This window comes from Nyctereutes procyonoides, unplaced genomic scaffold (assembly GCF_905146905.1).
Source record: "Nyctereutes procyonoides isolate TBG_1078 unplaced genomic scaffold, NYPRO_anot_genome, whole genome shotgun sequence".
NCBI classification, from domain to species: domain Eukaryota; kingdom Metazoa; phylum Chordata; class Mammalia; order Carnivora; family Canidae; genus Nyctereutes; species Nyctereutes procyonoides.
Window position 1 is genome coordinate 15,546,766 of NW_026575141.1, and position 18,204 is coordinate 15,564,969.

General features: G+C 34.9%; 1 protein-coding gene across 4 annotated transcripts in view; it reads left to right on the plus strand.

Annotated features, from left to right (window-relative positions):
* Positions 1–18,204, plus strand: part of ANKIB1 (ankyrin repeat and IBR domain containing 1) — a 132,947-nt gene that overhangs the window by 35,946 nt on the left and 78,797 nt on the right. For all 4 annotated transcript variants that reach the window (XM_055307493.1, XM_055307496.1, XM_055307495.1 and 1 more), the window contains exon 2: positions 8,356–8,634. In XM_055307493.1, the coding sequence (XP_055163468.1) occupies positions 8,447–8,634 (188 nt within the window). In that variant the 5' untranslated portion in view covers positions 8,356–8,446. The remainder of the gene's footprint in view (positions 1–8,355; positions 8,635–18,204) is intronic.

Genomic DNA, 18,204 nt, shown 5'->3' on the forward strand with positions numbered 1-18,204 from the left:
ATTTTATCATTACATACATTTTATGAAGAAAAGATGAGCAGGGATAAAGTATTAAAAAGTGGCCAAGAAAGGGCTCTTTGAGGAAGATCATTTCCAGCTAAGAGAAGAGCAAGTGAACAGGGCCCAAGGCCAGAGCATGCTTGTAGGAAAAACTAGAAGGCAGACAGTGTGCAAACAGAGCAACACCCTAAGGGGAAAAGAAGCAGGAGCTAAGGAAGAGAGAGAACAGCTGAGGCCAGAATACACAGGGCCTTAACAGTCCATTTGACCAGGGAGAAAATGAGAACTGACGTCATTTATAGATAGGGCCACATAATAAGTTAGTAGCAAGGCCGAGATTGGTTCGATCGTGGTAGTAATAGGATTAAGATCAAGGAATATATGTTGAGGAGTGAAGGGTGCTTAGAGACCAGCTGCTGCTGTGATTAGTAACCTTACAGGAAGATGTAAGATTCCACAGTAGCTTTTCACTAGCTTGACATATTTCTGAAGGCCTTCTTTATTGTGTCATTTGGTCGATCAAATTCAGCCTTTTTATCTCAAGTCAATGTCCTAAGGAACTATGGCAGTTTCCTTTTACTGCAGTACGTTCTATTCTTACTGCTAGTTGCTAAAATCTGCAAGGATTTTTTTTTTTAATGGCAGTTCTCCAATTTTTGCCATCCCAGTTCTTAAAAGAATAAAAGGAGAACCTTAAGTCATGTTAATTTTTAATAATCGTGTTTTCTTGGCATCATCTTTTGGGACAACCTGTATCTCATTAAATGCCCATGATAATTAACATATGAAGTATGAAAGATACAAATACATTTCATATAGGATTTCAATGATCATCTTATGGTCAATTTCAGGATAGGCTTTTTAGGTTATCTAATGTGGAAAGCATTTACTTACAAGCCATTAAAGCTCTTATGGTTAAATCTAGGGAGTGTACTCTGATAGGATTTAAATGTAGTCCTTTCTTTTTCTGTGATTTTATTAGTTTAATTAGTAAAAATTCAGTACTACAAACATTCTTCATATAGAAAAATATAAGGTATTCTTTATGGTGTGCTTTATAGTGGAATAAAGGATATGTTGTATCAATTATTCCTTATGAGTTATGGAACTTTATGTACATTATTACATTTAATCTTTACAATGGCCCTCAGAAATAAATATCATTTTCTTAACAAAATGGATGTTGTCACTAACAGACTTGTCAAGATCCTAGGTCTGTCTAGCTTAAAAGCTTTTTCAATTCACTACACCCCATTGCATTTAATCAGTCTATCAGAGCAAACGTGATATATACATAACACCGAATTACACTGGCCAAGTTTAAAGTCAAAATAATTATCATACTGGTATCACATAAAATCCTTCTATCATTTCAGAAGTGGGAAATACCATTAAGAACTGTGATGATCTAAAATTAAGTTGAAAGCTGAAGCCAGATTTAGGACAGGAATCTAAGGGTCTGGTCCTACCTAGCTATTAAGCCTTACCTCAGCTTTTTTCCTTATGCAAATCCCCAACTCATTGTTTTTAAAAGCACTTTTATGGTACAGCCTTAGTTATGCTCTTCCTAAGAATTTGAGTATAATCTGTTATTTGTAGGAAACCATTGAAGATTTTATAGAAGGTAAATCCAAAAGACTTGATTACCACTGCCCCTTCGCCTGCATACTTCTCTGATCACATCCTTAACCCTATATCACCGAAGCTAACTAACTCTATACCTTAAGCTCTAGAAGAGAGCAAGACATGCTTTTTTTCCTTATTCCCCTCTAAAAGAAATGTTTTAACATCATAGAATCTTTAGAGATACAGTTGGGCCCCTAGGGTTTGTATATTTTGGTACAAAGTGGCAGGAATGTAATGAATTTAGGCAGCTAGTCTTAACCTTTTTTTCCTTTCTTTCTCTGTCTCTTCCCACCATCAGAGAAATCTAGGCTAGAGGAGCCAGTGGACCTTGTGTTTTACACATAGCATAGCTAAATACTCTGGGTTAAGAGACTGCATAAGGATTAGAAGTTTGGTACCAAAATTAGTAATTAATAGCATTGATTTTCTTAGAGTGTCCTTTCTACTCATTTCCCAGTGGGGAATAGGTTTTCAAGGATTTGGGAATTTAGGACATTGTTCCTATTTTATTCCTTTTGTTATTTTATTGGATAATTAATAACCCACACTGCCCTGTTTACACTCTTTAAAGGTTTCTTTCAGGAAATACTATTCAAAATATATCTATAATGCAAATACTTTTCATCACCTCAATTTGTACCATCCTGGCATATGAAACTATAATTCATTAACTAGATTACTCTAGTATCCTCCAGATTAGTCTCCCTATTTCTATCTCTGCCTTCCTGTGTTCTTAACACAGTAGCTAGGAGAATTTTTTTTTTCACTTTTTTATTTTAAACCAATCTTAGACTTACAGAAATGTTGCAAAAATAAGACAGAGGGGGCACCTGGGTGACTCAGTTGATTAAGCATATGACTAGATTTAGGCTCAGGTCATGATCGCAGGACCCTGGGATCAAGCTCCACATTGGAACCCTCACTCGGCAGGGAGTCTACTTGTCTCCCTCTCCCTCTGCTCGCTCGCTCTTTCTCAAATAAATCTTCAAAAAAAAAAAAGTAGGACAGGGAATTCCTGCCTACCCTTCACCCAGCTTGATGTAATGTAAACATCTTGTATAATCATAGTATAATTATCAAAACTAAGAAATTAACATTGGTAAAATATTAACCTATTATATACTTTATTTGGTTTTTACCAGTTTTCCATTTATGACTTTGTTTTCTGTTCTAGAATTCAATCTCTGATGTCATGTGGCATTTAGTTCTCACATTTCCTTAAATCTCCCCTAATCTGTGAATATTTGTATAGTCCCTTCTCATGTTTTGTGGCCTTGACACTTTTGAAGAGTGCTGGCCAGTTACTTTGTAGAATGTCACTCAATTTGAGTTTATCTGATACTTTCATATATTTAGGTCGATGTTACGCACTTTTTCACAAGAATACTACAGTAGTAATGTGCTTTTTTTTAGTGTACTAAGTCAGGGGAAATGATGTCAATATGTTATTGGTGGTATTAATCTTAATCCCTTGGTTAAGGTGGTATTTCCCATGTTTCTTCATTGTAAAATTGCCACTTTTCACTTTGTGATTATTAAATATCTTCCCTGAGATATTTATATACTCTATACAAATAATTCTGTTTTTCCTAACTTTCGCTAAAAAAATCAAATCTACCCGGTATGATAAAACAAGAAAAAGAAAAGGCAAGTAGGTGTTAAAGGAAGATATAAAACTTCCCCTCTTCATAGAAGACATTGAGCCTACTTTAGACGAAATATCTACCAAAAAACTCCTAGAATAGATTAATTTAGCAAATTTATAGTTTACAAGGTCTAATATATGAATTCAGTTGTATTTCTATATACTAGAAATGAACAATAGGAACTTAAAAATTTTTATAGTACCATTCATAATAGCACTCCCCCAAAATAAATATGTATATATTTAACAAAATATGTATGCCATTTGTATGATACAACCAATTTACAAAACACTGAAAAGACAAAGTAGACATAAATAATTTTTTTTTTAAGATTTTGTTTATTTATTCATGAGAGACACAGAGAGAGAGAGAGGCAGAGGGAGAATCAGGCTCCATGCAGGGAGCCAGATTTGGGACTCGATCCCGGGTCTCCAGGATCACACCCTGGACTGAAGGTGGTGCTAAACCGCTGAGCCACAGGGGGGGTGGTGGATGCCCTCTTTAATTCATTTTGATTTAATTTTTGTGGATAGGGAAGCCCCGGTGGCTCAGTGGTTTAGTGCTGCCTTCAGCCCTGGGATCGAGTTAAGAGAAGCTACAGACTAGAAGAAATATTTGCAAATCACATTTATCACAAGACTTTTTTTTTACAGAATATATAAGGAACTCAAATTCAACAGTAATCCATCTTAAAAACTGTTGAGACATTTTAGGGCGGCCTGGGTGGCTCAGCAGTTTAGCGCCGCCTTCAGCCCAGGGCATGATCCTGGAGACCCGGGATTGAGTCCCATGGCAGGCTCCCTGCATGGAGCCGGCCTCTTCCTCTGCCTGTGTCTCTGCCCCTCTCTCTCTCTCTCTCTCTCTCTCTCTCTCTCTCTCTCTCATTAATAAATAAATAAATAAATCTTAAAAAAAAACTGTTGAGACATTTTAGATATACAATCAAGATACACTCGTGGCAAGTAAGTATATCAAAGCGTGATCCATATCATTAATCGTTAGGAAATATCTAAGAAATATCTTTAATATTAATATTAAAACCATTATGTGGTACCACAGTACATCCATTAGGATGGCTACCATAAGGGATAAAAAGGGAAGAAAACTCCCAACAAACTGATAATTCCAGATGTTGACTGAGATACAGAGCAACTGTAACTCTCATACATGGCAGATAGGAATGAATTGGTACATCTGCTCTGGAAAGCAGTTTAGTAGCTTCTTAATGAAGTTAAACAAATGACTTACATATCCCAGCAATTCCATTCCTGGACATTTGCCCAAGAGAAATTAAAGCATACATCCACATAAAACTTGTATGTGAATGTTATGATAGCTTTATTAACAGTTGTCAAAACCTGGAAATAACCAACCTGTCTTTTAATATGTGAATAGGTAAACAGTGGTACACCCATGCAATGGAATACTAGTCAGCAATAAAAATGATCAAACTATTGATTCATATATCGATATCGATAAACTATGAATGCATTTTTCTAAAAATACTAAAGCCTGAAAGATGTAGTTTAAAACATGTAATGGCCCATTGTTGCATGTAGAATAAAATCACATCCTTACAATGTTTATCTTTCTATTCCCACTAGAATATAAACCCCATAGGTTCAGTGATATTTTTTTGTTCATACATATTTGTCAACTGAGGAAAGATACTGATACTGCAGGTTTACAGACAAGAAAACAAAAGTTACTTGCTAACATAAAAACAGAATTTGAGCACAAGTCTTTCCAACTCCAACACTTTTCCTTGCCATCACACTGTGTGCCAGTACCTTTGGCTTAGTGCAATTTCAAAACTAATCTGTGGTCCTCAACTCTGACCTGCATGTTGTAATCAAGTGGGAGGTTTTTTAAGATTCCCTTTCTGGTCCTTAGACCAGATGAAATCACCTCTCCAGGTTATTCTGATGCATAGTGATTATAACTAAAATGAAAATAACTAAAGATTAATAGTGCTTGTTGAATTAGAGAATGAACACAGTTCTTGGATTTCAACCTACAGTGGAATGGGGTTGGGACTTACTGTTTGAATGAACTTACTACTTGTTTCTTCTGGCTAAGAGATGTATAGTTGTAGATTTATAATTGCTATTCTTTTTTTTATTTTTTTATTTTTATTTATTTATGATAGTCACAGAGAGAGAGAGAGAGAGAGGCAGAGACATAGGCAGAGGGAGAAGCAGGCTCCATGCACCGGGAGCCCGACGTGGGATTCGATTCCGGGTCTCTAGGATCGCGCCCTGGGCCAAAGGCAGGCGCCAAACCGCTGCGCCACCCAGGGATCCCTATAATTGCTATTCTTATCAGTAGTGCAGACAGTTGCAGAAGGATGAATTAGAAGTAGATGGTCGATGTGTATAACAAGTTTTCTTAAAAAAAAAAAAAAACAAGTTTTCTTCTAGATAGATGAAGAATGGGAACCAATTATATCATTTAGGTCAATAACTTCAATCTATGATTATGACTTTAAAAATAATTTACTTCTGTAAATTCTGAAGTACAGAGAACTTCTAAAACAGAGAAGTTAAGAGCATGTTATTTCTGAAGAACTTCATATTCTATAAAAGATTTCTGGGAGTAGTTTATTAATTTGGATGCACTTGAAATTTTTTTCAGATTATTAACCTGTGAAAAGGGAAGTTAAAAGACAAAGATTTAAAGCAAGAGTTATAGAACTCTTCATAATTAAAAGTTCATCAGAAATTAAGGAATGCTTTCTAGAGTCCATTGACAGGCTACATTTTTCTTACTTTTTTCATTAAATAACTTATCAAGTACTATAGTTTACCACTTTTCCTGTAAAACTTAAAAGCCCCAAATAAGGAATTGTTTTCACCCCTTTGCTAGTCCTTCACCTGCCTCATGAAGCTCTGTATATTAATTTATCTTAGAGTTGGGGAAATATTACTTACCAGTTTGACTCAAACAAAGAGGGAACAGTCACCTCAGGTTATACTAGCTGTGGTTATGAAAAAGTTAAAGGACACATCTGGCAAATTTCTAGGTGAGACTTGTAAGGATCATCTGAGAGAATGGAGCTATGATTTTTAAATGATGCATTTCCTGCTGATTTTCAGGCTTATTGAACTCAAATTTTAAAAATGAAACAGACTTGAAAATAACTGAGAACCACAAAAAGGTTTCTAGATGCCATTATGCTTTTCACCATGAGTGACAGCACATTTAGAGTATTATTGATTTTTTTAAGTATCTTGTTATTTTAAATAAATACCCCAAGATATCATTGCTTTATTAGATATTTCTTTTTTCACATCTTGGATAGAATTTACTTTTCTTATAGAGCACTTGCTTAAGTCTTTAGTATATTATGATAAGTGTAAGACTGTCAGAGGGAGGGATCTTCTCTCATTCTAGATGAAATGATAAAGGAATAGTACTTTAGGCTACAGATTTCAGCAACCCTCTGAAAAATTTTTAAAAATTTAAATTATGTAGTGATCCAATGTATGTATATACATATTTATACTGTGTATATTATGCATAAAACACATACTTACATACATTATAAATAGGGTGGTTATTTGACAAAATGCCAACTGTAGTTCTTTCAGTTATCTTTTGTCTTTCTTTACTCATTCTATTATACATAGGTATTTGCATATTTAAGGTAAAAATGTCAATAACAAAGAGGCCTTAAAACACTCAAATGGCGACCTCATTAAATATAGATGTGGGCCAGAAAATACACTGCTTTAGAAAGTCAGTAGTTAACACCTATCACTAAAATAGGTTTAGCAGATGTCTTACCCTGCCTGTTCATCTTCATCTCCATACTCAGATATAATCACTTGGCTAGAGGGAGTTACAAGTTTATTATACGGTGGTGTGTGCACATTGAAATCGCTCAAGTAGTTGAAGTACCAGTGCCCTTGTGCCACCCCTTAGAAACTGATTTAATTACTCTGGAGTATAGCTTAGCTAATGGGACTCTTGAAGTTCTCCAGGTTAATCAAGCCAAGGAAGGATGAGAACCTCTGTTTGATAGGAAACTTAAAAAAAAAAAAAACAACTCATTTGTTTTTCAGTCTGTTGTATTCTGTTCAAACTATTACTACCCTGTACAAAACTTGTGTTGAACAGGTATATATTATTTTCAACTGTATTCTTTTTTTTTAACTGTATTCTTAAAGTTCTGTTTTAATGCCCAGCCTGCCACTGCCACTAGGTAACATTGGGTAACATGATGGATTGATTCTTATTCTGTCTCTTTTTCTCTCTCCATTCTGTTTTCTATGCTGTCCCAGTCATTAATTTTCTAAAGCATAAAATAATTATATCACTGCCATGCATAAAAGCCTTTAATTATCCATTCTTTACACATTAAAGTATGAGTTTCTTAGTTGGCCCCTATTTATTTTCAGTTCTATCTTCTGTTAGTTCAACATTAGAGATCCTGAACTCCATCTGTTACCATTCCTTGAATAGTCCTTTCATTTCATACCTGCCTTCACATATGTTATTTCCTTTATCACTAATTTTTATCATAATTCAAGAGTAGATTCAGAAACATTTATTGGAATGGAGCAAAATTAGCATACATTGAACATACTGGCCAAGGACTGTTGGAGTTTTTTTACTGTAACTTGACACCTATTCTGAAGTTCACATATGAGCAAAATTTCCTAGGTTTTTCACTCTCTCACAAATTGGCTGAATCTATTTTATGCATAATTTAGACAGAGATTTAAGTGTATTCAACCATGAAATTCAGTCAAGTTATTTCCTGCCCGTGTGAAAAGGAAAATTGAAAGGCTCATATATGTAGGTAACTTTCGTAGTACAAAGTACAGCCTGTGAAACCTTAACAGTCTCTGTGTGGGTAAATGTTACAGTTTAACAAGAAGTTAATTTGGGCAGTGTTAAAATTTTGAGGTTTTTTTTTTTTTTTTTTTTTTTTTTGTCTATTAAGATAAACTTAGTAAAATGTAATTTAGTTTGTTCCCTTATGTATGCTTCCTAGGTCTTATTAGTATTCCTAACTGTGTTTATTTAGGATACTGTTTTATAGTTGATGTTTTACAATATAATGTTTTTCTTCCAATAGAATGTGAAACATGTTGCAGAAACATTCAAGAAGTGGCTGAAGGGGGAAGGAAAAAAGTGCCACTACCTATCAGAAAAAAACAGAAGAAAACATGGGAAATACAACCACCAAATTCCGTAAAGCACTCATCAATGGTGACGAAAACCTGGCCTGCCAAATTTATGAAAACAACCCTCAACTGAAAGAATCTCTTGATCCAAATACATCTTATGGGGAGCCCTACCAGCACAATACTCCATTACACTATGCTGCTAGACATGGAATGAATAGAATACTGGGGTAAGTATTACTGTAAACCAATTAATAAATTCGTGAAAGGGAAAAAAAGACCTTGATCTTTGAAAATATGCATGTTATATGGTATTATAGTGGATTAAACTTTTTTTTTAAAGATTTATTTATTTTAGAGAGCACGAACACAAGCAAGCAAGCGAAGGTAGAGTAGAGCCTGTCCCAACATGGGGCTCTCCCAACATGGGGCTCTAGCTCACAACCCTGAGATCAAGACCTCAGCTGAAACCAAGAGTTGGATGCTTAACTGACTGTGCCACCCAGGCACCCTAGTGAATTAAACTTTCTAAAACTGATTATGCTAAGTTATTAAGTAAAATTTTTTAAATTATGCTTAAATTAAACAAAGTTTTAATAGGTTGGTTCACATATTCTTGTGGCTATAAATATATTTTGATCCTCGGTATGTTTCATAGTATGATATCTTGGTAATAGTTTAGTGTTTAATTTACAGCATTTCAATTCCAGAAAAGTACTTACCAGCTATCAAAAAATTGCAGGGAATGGTGCCTACAGCAAAGTTTTCAGCTCTAATTAGCTAGTTTAAATTGAAAAAACATGCATTTGCCTTATCTAGTCATAATCAGATTTGAGTTTCCTTCCTTTTAATGGGGTTCATTTACTCGAAAAGACTTCTTCTAAAAGTAAAACATTTCCTTAAAACCAAAAATACTAAGAAACTTAAAATCTCCAACAAGAAAGCATTAGTGACAGCAAACACATTTATGTGAAGATTCTTACCACATTACATGAGAAATAAATTTTATATTTGCTAGTTTATAAAGTGAGAGAAGCAGAAGGTAGTTCGAAAACAAATTTAGTGTTTTTAGAAGTAGATTATGCAGCTATGAAAGTCTGATGCCGGAAGAGGAGGACTTTACTTACATAGTGAAATAAAATTCATAAAGCAGTATTCAAAGCTCTTTAGAACTTGATAAAAAAGTTTCAACCTATTTTATATTTCTTTTAATACATATTGTTGTTCAAATTAAGCTGTTCTTTTTGGTTTCTTTGAAACGTCATGTGTGCTTTGTCCTGTGCATGCTGTTCTCTCTGCTAGGAGTCCCCTCCCCAGCTCCTCTCAGCTTTCTCTTTCTTATCTAAGTCTTAACCTTCCTTCAAAGCCCTGTACAGGATTTATCTATCTTATTAGCCTGTCCCAACCCAAAGGAATGTCAATCTTTTTTTTTTAACTTCTGTGGGATTTTTTGTATGTATTACTTATTTGGTATATACTACATATCATTGTACTTTAAAATTTTGTATATTTCTCTCCACCTCAGTTAATACTTTTTTTAATGTACCTCTTTTGTACTTCTAGCATCTAGCATAATATCGAACACAAAGTTAATAACAGTTCTGTAAATCATTGCACAAGAAAATATTTTAGGATCAGGATTTGTGAACAAAAAATTCCATGAATGAATTAAGTCATCAGACCCATGACTTTATCAAGTAGGCATCTCTGTAACTTTTCTTTTTAGTAAAAATAAAATAGGTAATTATTGGCTTAGTGTTTCCATAACCTCTCCTATTTGCATTTATTTTTTGTTTTCATTTCTCTAAAGATACCTACTTAGAAGCCACCTCCAACTCATCTTGTTTGAAATTTCGTATTTTTCCCCCCAATTGGGTTTTCCCTACATTAACGATACTAACATGCTGTGCTAAGATAATGGCAAATATTTTGAGTGCTTATTGTTTTCTAGGCACTATTAACAGTGTCTATATGCATTCTCTCATATAATCCTCATTACAACTCTGGAGGTAGTGAGAAAACTGAAGCACAGAAAGATTAAGCAACTTGTCAGATCTCTAGCAGTTTATAAGTGACAAAGCTAATTGCCCAAATAGATGAATGTAAGCTTTAGGCTTTTTAACCACTGTGATAGCCTCTTATCTCTATAGTCAGATAAACCTATGTATTAGGGCTGTGTAAACCACTTACTAGCAAGGCAAGTTATTTCATCACTCTGGGCTTAAGTTCCCTTATCTATAATATAGATATCTGTTACATACAGCTTGTGGGACAATTAATTAATGTGTTATATATCTATCATACTGCCTAGGACACAGTATGTTCTCAAAAATGTTATTACTTCTCATTTCTGTAATCCTAAATATCTTCAAATCATCCTTGACTTACTCTTCTCCTTTACCTAACCTGCTACTAATACAAAGTTCACTAAGTTTTATCTCTGGAAATCATTTCTTTCCATTCCCATTGCCCCAAACTTAGCTCACTCTTCTCAACCTGTGCTTGATTTTCAACATTAAAAATATCTGATTCCGGGATCCCTGGGTGGCGCAGCGGTTTGGCGCCTGCCTTTGGCCCAGGGCACGATCCTGGAGACCCGGGATCGAATCCCACGTCGGGCTTCCGGTGCATGGAGCGTGCTTCTCCCTCTCCCTCTCCCTCTGCCTGTGTCTCTGCCTCTCTCTCTCTCTCTCTCTCTCTCTCTGTGACTATCATAAATAAATAAAATTAAAAAGAAAAAAAAATATCTGATTCCTAAGTGTTCTTTTTGCAAGTCTTTTCCTCTCATATTCTCTTGTCCAGATTAATCTTGCTCAATTATATCCTTTTTAATGTTTTTTCCATTGTGGCAAAACTGTAACAATACCCTATTGTCTGCTTTATTCTGTTTGGCTTCCAAAGCTCCCTTGACCTTGCCCTCATTCTACCCAGTCAGCCCGATTTCTCATTACTCTCAAAACAAGCTCCTATAGTGAGGCTGGTTGACTTCTTCCGTGCTCTCCCCATCTTTAGAAATGCCACCACCCTAGAGCTTTATTTGTGTTGCTTCTTGATTCTCAAATGTCTTCTTTCTCTTCTAATTGCCTCTCCTTTAAGTCCTAACTTGGTTTCTGCTTTGTTCATGAATTTACCTCTAACTACTCTGACCTGCAGTATTTTTTGTTTTCTGAAATCCTACAACTTAGATTTTAAACTGTCTTATTATTATTAAACTTCTCTTCTCCACTCAACAGTAAAGATTGTAAATACAATGCTAGACACTTAGTAATGTTTTCAATAAATTAAATATTGAATGCTTAATCTACTAAAGCTTTTTTTTTTTTAAAGTTAAGTATTTTCAGTGAGATTACAGAACTTTTGTATTGCTTTAGCTTGCTAACATTGAACACTATGATGATATTTAAAGCAAGTCTAATACTTGCTTGGAATACTAAAGTAAAATATATTTAAGTATTGTTATTACTAAGATAATATGTATTTTTAACACAAAAGAAACCAAGTAGCAAAATGTTTTTTAACCATTTATAGTACAGTTTACAAATATACTTCCTAAAATTGGAAAACAGTTAAGAAAGTCATCAAACAAGTATGTCTAAGGACTTAGAGATCCTGAGACTTTCAGGAGGTACACAAGGTCAAATCTGTTTTTGTACTAATACTTGGGTGTTATTTGCCTTTTTCACTGTGTTGACATTTGCAATGTAAGTACAAAAACTGGAGGATAAAACTGTTGATGCTTGTAGATGAATTAAGACAGTGGTAGTCAGTCTTACAAGTAATCATTGTATTCATCACTGCCTGCCACTTTCAGTCAAAAAAAAAAAAAGCCAGCTTCACTTAAAAGTATCCTTGATGAAGCAGTAAAAGTTATTTTTTTAGTAAAAGTTTTTTTTTTTTTTAATCTCCATCTTTGAGTACACATCTTCTTAATAGTCCATATGACTGATGGGAAGAATACCTAAAGCACTTCTGAATACTGAAGTATATGATAGCTTTGAATAAGAGCACTTTGCTATTTGAGTCTAAGTTGAACCACAGCTTTTTCATGAAACACCATTTTAAGCTAAAGACAACAACAAAAACTGGTTATTTGGACTAGGATACTTGGCTGACATTTTCTTGAAAATGAATTATGTGAGCCTATCAATTCAAAGAAAAGCTGTTGCTAATGATAAAACTTGAGCTTTCAAATGAGTATTCAAATTTTGAAAAACTTGTATCACTACCTCTATCTTGGCAGCTCCCAGATACTTACAGACTTTTATGATAAGATTGGCATTGTTATAAACTAATGTGATTTTCTAAAATATTATATAGTGAAAAGTGACAATGTCTAAAAAATCTGTATAACTCAGTTAATCGGTATTTTTGGAAGATAGTACGTGATTTTTAAAAATTACACATGGGTAAAAAAATATGTTCAAATGAAAAGTAGACCGGTAGACTTTAATGTAACGGAGTACAAAAAGTTCACTGATGTGTTTCAGATTTTATATTGCAAGTAATCTAAGAAATAGCCACTTGTTGAATTTTTGGTATACTATCAAATATGAATATTTATAGTTCTCTGAAAAGGCATTTTAAAATACTACTCCTTTTTCTAACATTATAGAGGCTGGATTTTCTTCATATGCTTTGAACCAAAAGAACTTATCACAACAGATAGAATACCATGAGAATTCATCTTCTGTTAGCTAGACATTAAAAGAAATTTAGTTTTTTTCATTTTAAGTTGTTAAGAATATTTAATGTGTAATGGGTTTTTTAGTGAATAATTTTTTTTTATTTTTTTATTTTTATTTTTATTTTTTTTAGGATTTTATTTATTTATTCATAGAGAGAGAGAGAGGCAGAGACACAGGCAGAGGGAGAAGCAGGCTCCATGCAGGGAGCCCGACGTGAGACTCGATCCAGGGTCTCCAGGATCACGCCCTGGGCTGCAGGCGGCGCTAAACCGCTGTGCCACCGGGGCTGCCCAGTGAATAATTATTTTTTAAATGTCTAATTTTTATCTTTTTTTTTTTTTTTATGATAGTCACACAGAGAGAGAGAGAGGCAGAGACACAGGCAGAGGGAGAAGCAGGCTCCATGCACCGGGAGCCCGACGTGGGATTCGATCCCAGGTCTCCAGGATCGCGCCCTGGGCCAAAGGCAGGTGCCAAACCAGTGCGGCACCCAGGGATCCCTGTTTTAATTTTTAATATGATAATTGTCAATATACATAGCCCACATAAACAAAAATTCTTAGGAAACTTCCCTAATTTTTAAAGTTGTAAAAGAGGGACACTGGGATGGCTCAGTAATTGAGCATCTGCCTTTGACTCAGGTCGTGATCTGGGATTGAGTCCCCGCATCAGGCTCCCTGCAAGGAGCCTGCTTCTCCCTCTGCCTATGTCTCTGCCTCTCTCCCTGTGTCTCTCATGAATAAATAAATAAAATCTTTTTAAACAATTAAAAATAAAAATAAATAAATAATAAAGTTGTAAAAGAGACCTGTGACCAAAAAGTTTAAGAATTGCTGATCTGTTCAATATTCTTGACTCTTCTAAGCAGGAATATATCTATCTTTTTCTGTCATGTGGTTATCATTCTATTGAATGAGTATTTAAAGTCCTTTAGGAAATATGACATATATTCTTTTTAATTACCAGTTTGGACTACTTTTATGATTTGGCCATATGTTTTATACTTAACTTTGTATTTATATGTTTACTTTATACTTTAAATTTCAGCCTAAAGTTTTGGAGTATTTTCTTGTTTCCTTAATTGTTTGGAGAGATCAGTGGCTTATAATTTCTTTATTAAAGCTTTTTTAACATCATATACTAGAATCAGAACAAATTATTGTTCTCTTTTCCTAAGAATACACAACTCTGATTTCCTAAATCTATATATTTTGTTTTTCAAAAATTGATTTAGATAAGAAAATAACAAATCAAATTATATTAAATGTTTAGTTGCTTTTGGAATTAGGAAATTACTCCATTTTTAAAAGATGTTGTTTGTTTATTCAAGAGAGAGAGCACATGTGAGCTGCAGAGGGGCAGAGGGAGAGGGACAAACAAACTGCGCTGAGCGTGGAGCCCAATGCAGGACTTGATCTTACCACCCTGAGCCAAAACCAAGAGTTGGACATTTAACCAACCGAGCCACCAAGGCATCCCACGAAATTACTCTTCTTAACACTGTCATGTCGAATAAGATTAAATAGCATTTACTCATCAGCATTAAATAAAATAGCAAATCTGTTTTAATTATTTGTGTTTTAGATAGCTTCAAATATTTCATTGTATTTACCCTTGGTAGACTCCCTAACAAACTAATGACCATTTTTTCTCATGATGCCTCATTTAATCTGAGGTACCTGTCTATGGCTTCAGTATAATCCCTGACTCAGCTTGGCTAGCTTCCTAATGCTTGAAATACATGGATAGACAAAGGTATATATACTTAGTCAAGGACCTAGTAGCCATAGAAAGCCTCCATGTGGAATAAGACCTTGCTTTTATCACCATTTCCTTTACCTTTATGGTACGTGCAATACCAGGCATAACTTTCCTCTTTTTAGGCAAAATAATATGGTAAAAGTAGTTTACAGTTTAGCAGCTAGTTTGCATTCATATCTCTCTGAACCCAAATGCTGTTTATTTACATTATACCACATCCCAGTGCCTCTTTCATGAGAAACTAAGTCCATATTCATAAATAGTTACTACTTAATGTAGCAAAAACACTATTAGACTTTGCAATCAGTGTGTCCTAGTTATGAGAAGTCATGTATAAAATGAGAATTATAGGGGATCCCTGGGTGGCTCAGCGGTTTGGTGCCTGCCTTCGGCCCAGGGTGTGATCCTGGAGTCCCAAGATCGAGTCCCACATCAGGCTCCCTACATGGAGCCTGCTTCTCCCTCTGCCTATGTCTCTGCCTCTCTCTCTCTCTCTCTCTCTCTCTCTATGTGTGTGTGTGTCTCTCATGAATAAATAAATAAAATCTTTAAAAAAAACAAAAAAATAAATAAAATGAGAATTATAATATTCTGTAAATTTTACAGAGTAGCTTCTTTGCTTCTTTAGAAATAAAAGAGGCCTGTCTTATAGTGTAAATAAAATATAAAACCTTCTTAATTAATATCAAGCTTTGAGAATTAAAAGAGTTTCTAATTCTTGATTTCTGTTTTTTGGCTCTTATGTTTTAGGAGTTATTAAGTTCTTTTAATGGGTTAAACGGATTTAAATGAATTAAAATTCTCCTCTCCTATCCCTCCTTGCCTGCAAACTTCATACAGACAGGAACTTAATTTGTTTTCTTCACAGTATGCCTAAGTTTTAAAATATTACCTGCCAAATAACAACTGTTCAGTACTTGTTGCATGAAAGAGAAGACTTAAAAGGAACTGAAGTTACATGTATGTGTTAGTGACTGGGAGAATAGGAGTGTTGGTGGCAAGAAATTGAGCCTCTGGCAGAGCAGACTGTTATTTTGGAGGGAACTCAGTTGAATGTGAGCTGATAGAGGAATATGCAAGAGAAAGGATCCTAGAAGGATTTAGAATATGGTCTAGAGGTCAGATGAGAAGTCAGACAGGATGATAGAGCATTAATGATTACCACAAAAGTAGTAGTAGAAGTTCTTTAATAGAACTATGATTTCACCACCATTGTCTGTCATTTGGTTCTGATAAAAATTTATAGTTTACAAAGTATTTTCATAGAAGCCACTGAAAGATAAATGGCTTTGAGAATAGATTTGTTCTCTATGGATTCAAGAACTGAATTTGCTTCCAGTAAGGGGTTAGGAAGTGGAGCTATCATCATGGGTAAAGAGAAGTTGTGCTAAAAAAAAATTAAGAGGGATCCCTGGGTGGCGCAGTGGTTTGGCGCCTGCCTTTGGCCCAGGGCGCGATCCTGGAGACCCGGGATTGAATCCCACGTCGGGCTTCCGGTGCATGGAGCCTGCTTCTCCCTCTGCCTGTGTCTCTGCCTCTCTCTCTGTGACTATCATAAATAAATAAAAATTTAAAAAAAATTTAAGAGATATTTGAGTAGGTGTGTACTTATGGAAACCAAGGTTATAGAACGGTCAGGATAGAAATGAATAGTCAGGAGTATCTGAGTGGCTCAGTGAGTTAAGGTCTGCCTTTGGCTCGGGTCATAATATATTGGAAATGGGAATAGGAAGGGCTGGATAAAAGTGGCTTATATAGAATCTTACAGAATCTGAATTAATTTTAATAATTTCTTCCTAATTTAAAGTTTTAAGAAAATGAAACGTTTTTGTTAATGATTTCCTAGAAAAAGCTTTAATTTTGAACACATTTTAGAGTATTATTTTAATTTTGGTTATCCGCTACAATCCCATTATAATTCAACCATTATAAATACATATTATCATCAGTTGTTAACAGGAAAATATTGTATGTTTTCCTTTTTTTTTTTTTAACTATTAGGCAACATTATGGTCCTTTCAACAAACAAAACTATCCATGTTCCTTCTTCCTTTAAACAACTGTTAGAATTATTCTGTGTTCCCTTCTAGTTTGAGCTAAACATCTATAGACTTTGTAATGACTATAAATTTTTACTTTATAGATATTCTTATTTATGTTTCCCATTTCTCCTATAAACCAGACATCTAAGTAATTCCAAATTTTTCTATTCGGACTAACAGTGTTGAATGTCATTGTTCCTATAGATTTTTATTTCCTTGTTTTTAAAGATTTATTTATTTTAGAGAGAGACAGTCTGTGCATGTGCCTGTGTCCAAAGCGGCGAGTGGCACAGGGGAAAGAGAGAGAATATCCAGCAGACTTCCTGCTGAGGGAGGAGCCCAACATGGGGCTCAATCCCACAACCCTGAGATCATGACCTGAGCTGAAGTTAAGTCGGACACTTAATTGACTGAGCCACCCAGGGACCACAGGATTTTTATTTCTTTTAAGTTATTTCCTTTAGGATAAATTCTCAGAAGTATAGATTTACCTGGTCAAAGGATATGAAATAGTTGTTAATGAGCTATTATTACGTAATTTGCCTGAGATCACATAAAGAGTGACAGAATCTTTGGGGTGGGAGCATTATTCTGCCTACCATACTCACCTGTAGTGTAGAAAGATAGAAGAATGTCTGATTTGGCTCTAATTGTAGTTTCCCAGTAGGAAGAGTTAGGGTATGAGAAACTGACATAGTTATTATAAGTAATGATAATTTATTTGTTTTTGTTCCAGAGACTCCAACATCTACTTTCAGGACAGTTCAAATCAATGTAGTGCTAAAAACCTAATGGACTGGTTTTGAAGGGCTCTACAGCTGAGCTCCCTAGACTCCTGAATGATAAGAACAGGAAATATCCAGAGTTGTCTGGGACCTTCTACTGCCTTAAAACCTCTTACACAACCTTTTTCTCATAAAAGCCTTCCAGCTTGACTAACTCATTCCAATTGATGAGTCCATCCTAACTCCTTTATGGTCATTTTTTTCTGTCAGACCCATATGTCTAAGTCGAAACTAACCTAAAAGCAATCCAGATGTACCTAAGGGTTAGTTTGGCTCTGCTGTCTTCCCATTTCTGTTCTGTACTTCAGCATAGAAATGCAAATGATATCAGCCCTCCACAGTAAATGTACGCAGTCATCTCCAGATATGGGACTTGGACTCCCATTTCATAATGTATTTGTGTGTTTTCTAGTATAGGTTGACTGTATTATAGCAGGTTTTTTCCAACTCATTTTCCAATAACCTATTGAAGCCACTGAATTGGCTTACCTGTTAATCCTAACTCAAGGATGTATTAGGGAGCTAGG